Genomic DNA, 4,818 nt, shown 5'->3' with positions numbered 1-4,818 from the left:
GCACAGAGGAAGACATAAATGTTCTCAAGTCCAGAGTCATTTGTAAAACTGACCCTAGCTATCCATCTGAAGCATTGCATGTCTTCAGGACGAACAAAGAAGTTGATGAACACAATATGTCACACCTAAACAAATTATCAAACATGGTATTTCATATCAAGGCCATTGACTCCAAGAAAGACATTCTAACTAATACAACAACTGTTGCCATTCCTCCTAAGCAAAGTGGCTTGAGAGAAATTTTGTCCATAGCAACAGGGTCGAGAGTCATGGTGACTACAAACATTGATGTCTCGGATGGACTTGTCAACGGATCGTTAGGTACGGTGATAGCCATTGATAACACAGGCCTTGAAGTTCATACCATCCTGGTTAGATTTGACAGTGACAATGCTGGCAAGCAAACTATATCCAACAGTCAATATAAACAAACATACCCAGATGCTGTACCCATCAAAAAACAAACTGTCCAATTTTCCATCAATACAAACGGACAGTCGGTCCAGGCCCAACGAACTCAATTTCCATTATCGTTATCGTGGGGCTCTACTATCCACAAGGTACAAGGTCAGACGTTGGATAAGATTGTAGTCTCCATGGAGGGCAAAGGTGGTTTCATGCCTGGCCAATGTTACGTCGCTTTAAGCCGTGTAAAAACCTTAAATGGATTATATCTTTTGGGATTCAAAAGAAGTGCAATTCGTGTGAATTCAGCCATAATCAAGGAAATGAAGCGTTTACAACAACGGCCTTTATTAGACGCATCCCAATTGTCTTCCTCCACTACAGATGGAACATCTCTTAACATCAACTTTCTAAATATACGATCCTACTTAGAACATCTGCAAGACTTGACAGCAGACAGGACAACACTTCCCGTTGATGTTTTCTGTTTCGTGGAAACCTTCTTGTACCCAAATCAGCAGATTGAACCTTTCCTACCACAATCACAGGCCTTCAGAGCAGACAGAATTGGAAGAGGAGGCGGAGTGATGACGGTTGCTAAACAGGACATCTCTCCCACACAGCTTCGTATTGAAGTCGGTGGACTTGAGTGCACAGCCACCACTGTCACCAAAGCATCCACTACAGTCAACATTGTCAACATCTACAGACCACCGTCCTTACCAGAAGAATCCTTTATCGACAGACTGCAAAGACTGTTGGAACAACTTCCCAGTGACATATTGACAATTATTCTTGGAGATTTTAATTTTGACCTCTTGAAACATCCACCTCCAAAAATTCTGGCTGCAATGGGACATTTTGGCTTTAGCCAACACGTTAAATTTCCCACAACTGACAGTGGTGCTCTTCTGGACCATGTTTATGTCCGAGGCCTTAAAGAGGACAATGTGCTCGTCAGTGTCATGGACACATATTATTCCGACCATGACATGGTCTGTGTTTCGTTGATGCTGTAAAATCATCATCATCAAGGAAACACAGACCAATTTCATTGTACTCTACTACAGAGATTGATTAGTAACCTAACACATTGATTGTGCAATTCTTTGTATATAAAGATGTACATATTTCAACTGTTCCTAATATTTTATATAGAATACTTAATTCCCACGAATGGAAATAAATATTAAATGTATAATAAAGTAATCAGTTCTTTTCATTACAATGTGTTTTCTGCCATGAAATGCAATGTTAAAACTCATGATTATATTGTAATATCTACAATCATAGATAGCTTTTAGCGTCATGAAAATGTTTCCAACCCCTAATATTTACTTTTGGATCTGCAGGGGTGTTTTTGTCAAGACATTCCATTGAGGATAACTACCGAAAGAAACGACGGATTGTTGTCATTTTAGGCATTAGGCAAGAGTGTTCATAATAATATAAATTCTGCGCAAATGAGGAGTTAATTTGCATAATTAATGAGGAAATTTTATAACTCTATTGTTTTCAATTGTTTTCAATTACTTGACTTCAAGAAATGTGACAGATGTACATTATGAAATATGGAACATAAGCAGAAACCAAATATGCCATTGAGGAACTGATTTGCATATTTTATGTCTACAGACATCACTCTATACAGCCTTGCTTTACATAACAAACCTGGTTTATTTGGCAAAGGTATGTGTTCGTCGAACTCTAGTTATCTCTATATTGGACTTTTTATACTATGTGTACATGGGACTGACTCTTTTTGGAATAAATTGAAAATGAGATTTCCATTTGTTACTTGGATGCCACTAGTCAATAATATGTTTGATACACTATTGGAGCTGATAATACACAGGACATTAGTTGACAATAACTCATTTAATAGAGATTTTTATCATTCTGTGTTAATGCTGTCTCTATGCCAGACTTTATGTACAAAATGGAGCTCAGACTTTTCTTGGAATGTGATGACATTTCTGTTTTTATTGACTGGACACCATTAGTCAAGAATGTATTGATCATTTATATAAGCTCATTGAATTAATTTTGCTGTAAATATTCTGTTATTAAATTAATATCAGTGATAAGTGTCAGATATGAAAAAAATATGACCATCCACCTTTGATATAGAGCAGGAAATATGTCATCAAAATGTAATGTTTCATTGTTGTGAGTATATTTTCCCTCATGCTCTGAACACCACGAAATTGGTATATGGACTGCATTAGTCAAATACACAAACAACTGAAAATTGGAAAACAATGATGCACATGTTGTAGCTAAACTAAGAGATGAATACACGCTGTGGCGTACTTGTTTGGATGGGAAATATCAGATATTTTGAATGAAATAGAAGTAATCAAAGTGGGGCAGCCTAAAGAGCCATTGTAGCTTCCAGTGTTAACAATGACAATAGCTACACTTGCTAATCACTTGGTGAAGGCTTCCTGCCACGGTTGTGTCTATATAATAGGAAATATCTAAAAGAGTGACCCGGCCTTATATATTGTTCAACGCCATGCTTTTCCTTCAACGTTAACACTTCATGTGCTTGTAGAAGGAAGCGTTGGACGGCGATCGTACAAAGTAAATTAATGAGAATATTTACCTGACGTTGGAAGGCCCAAAAGTAGAGAAATCGTACCTCAGAGCTCTTGAGTCTCTTCCAGGGAACTGGTGAGAAGCCGAGTTTTAGTCATTGCTGTTTGATGCAGAACTGCAATATGGGCCTTAATTCATTATTCAGAAAGACGCATCTGCTGTCTGGTACTTTAAGTAACACTGCTTGCACGTTTGTGTAACATAACGGGGGCCGCCCTAAGATGCCCCCCTTTTTTTACGCTCCATCACTAGTTGCCAAAGAGTGGTCAAGTTTTGATCAATGAATTTTTAACACATTCATCTGGAGACCATACTTGAATAAGGAAGGCATCCATACTGTTCATGAACCCTTCACCCTCCGCGTTACAACTGGAAAACACCGAGGACGTTATCGTGAATATGAATTCCGATTTTGAGCCGCGTTAAACAGTGCGCCCTAACCTGCCCCGCTTTTGGAATTTGCTCTCTTCGGAAGCTGGTGACCAATTTAGACAAACATAAATGAAAATTCTAATTTTATGATATATTAGCTTTCTTTTGACAGTAGAATTGTGATTGTGTGTGCTTGCAATACATTAGTTGCCATAAAAATATGGATATTTGGGCACCACGTAAGGAGCCCAAGTGAGCACCATGTCCGCCCATCGAAGCGCCGCCTACATTCACGTATACATCAGATATTATACGTAATGAGCAGATTATGGTAGACATTATGAGTTTCCCAATAACAACTTTTGCCTTTTACTCAGCTGTTCATTTGCTTATATGGGTTACGGTACTGTCATACAAGCCCGATCATCACCAAGAAAACATTACATTCTTTGACCCATCATCTGCTTGGAGAGACGATTTCCTATGACCTTTTACGTGCTTTCATGATGCAAAAAAATATGAACACCAGACCAACAAGCCTCAGGTTGAAGCGGCTAAGTCAGGGTGAAATCAAATATATTGTAGGTAACGAGTAGGTTAATGATACACATAGACATAATCCGTTTGGAATTTTGAAACACTGTAAAACAAAACAACGGCATACGATGAAAAAATAAACAATGATTGCGGATTATTTCTTTTATCATGTCATCAAATGTTCTTCTTGTTCAATCATTTTTGCAGTGCTAGTCGTCGCCATTAGCAAGATGAAAGAAATTAGGCACCTTCTTTGTCTCATTCTAGTTTTGTTTTGCCTGCGCACTGATTTTGACTTCCAGAATACGCTATCCACATTCGATTCGGAATAGTTGTACATACAACGTTAAATTTTTCACCCAGTCGTCGCAGTGAAAATCGTTTCAGGGAATTACTATAGTCTATAAACGAGATTTTGGACGTCGTTCCGCCATGATGGTTTTCACGATGTCGGCAACTTCTTTGGCACAGCCGTGTGACCACGTAACCCCGGCCTCTCCATGCCCATAGTTATGAACCACCTGAAAAACAAGACGTAACCGGTATGACTGTCTGTTTTTATTTACTCTCTTTGTCATCGTAAATTTTAAAGGTTTTGACTTTGTACTGTATCCCTCCATTCTAAGAGGAGTTTTGAGATGACTTTGGTCCCCTCTGCGTAGAAGAATGCATCCCTCTAGAGTTGTATACGTAGACTAAGTAGTACTGTACGTATCTCTGGATTTCATAGATGATCGGATGGTAAGTCATAAAAGGATATCAACTTTCATTTTCTACCGATGACATACCATACCATGAGTAACGCTGGTTCACCTTTATCCGAGGGTTGACGTTGTAAGAAAAAACGTATTTAGGGATATGAAGTTGACGGACGGTGGTTTCAAATCGGAACATTTGAAAATA

The 4,818-nt window shown here is 38.5% G+C and overlaps 1 protein-coding gene across 1 annotated transcript in view; it reads right to left on the bottom strand.

The window, feature by feature from the left end:
• Positions 1-3,431: 3,431 nt before the first annotated feature.
• LOC118422912 (D-amino-acid oxidase-like) overlaps positions 3,432-4,818 on the bottom strand; it is a 15,185-nt gene continuing 13,798 nt past the window's right edge. Inside the window, exon 11 of the mRNA XM_035830762.1 lies at positions 3,432-4,436. Coding sequence (XP_035686655.1) covers positions 4,317-4,436 — 120 coding nt within the window. The 3' untranslated portion in view covers positions 3,432-4,316. The remainder of the gene's footprint in view (positions 4,437-4,818) is intronic.

This window comes from Branchiostoma floridae, chromosome 9 (assembly GCF_000003815.2).
Source record: "Branchiostoma floridae strain S238N-H82 chromosome 9, Bfl_VNyyK, whole genome shotgun sequence".
Lineage (NCBI taxonomy): Eukaryota > Metazoa > Chordata > Leptocardii > Amphioxiformes > Branchiostomatidae > Branchiostoma > Branchiostoma floridae.
Note: the sequence above shows the minus strand (reverse complement) of the source record. Positions and strands in the feature narration are given on the sequence as shown.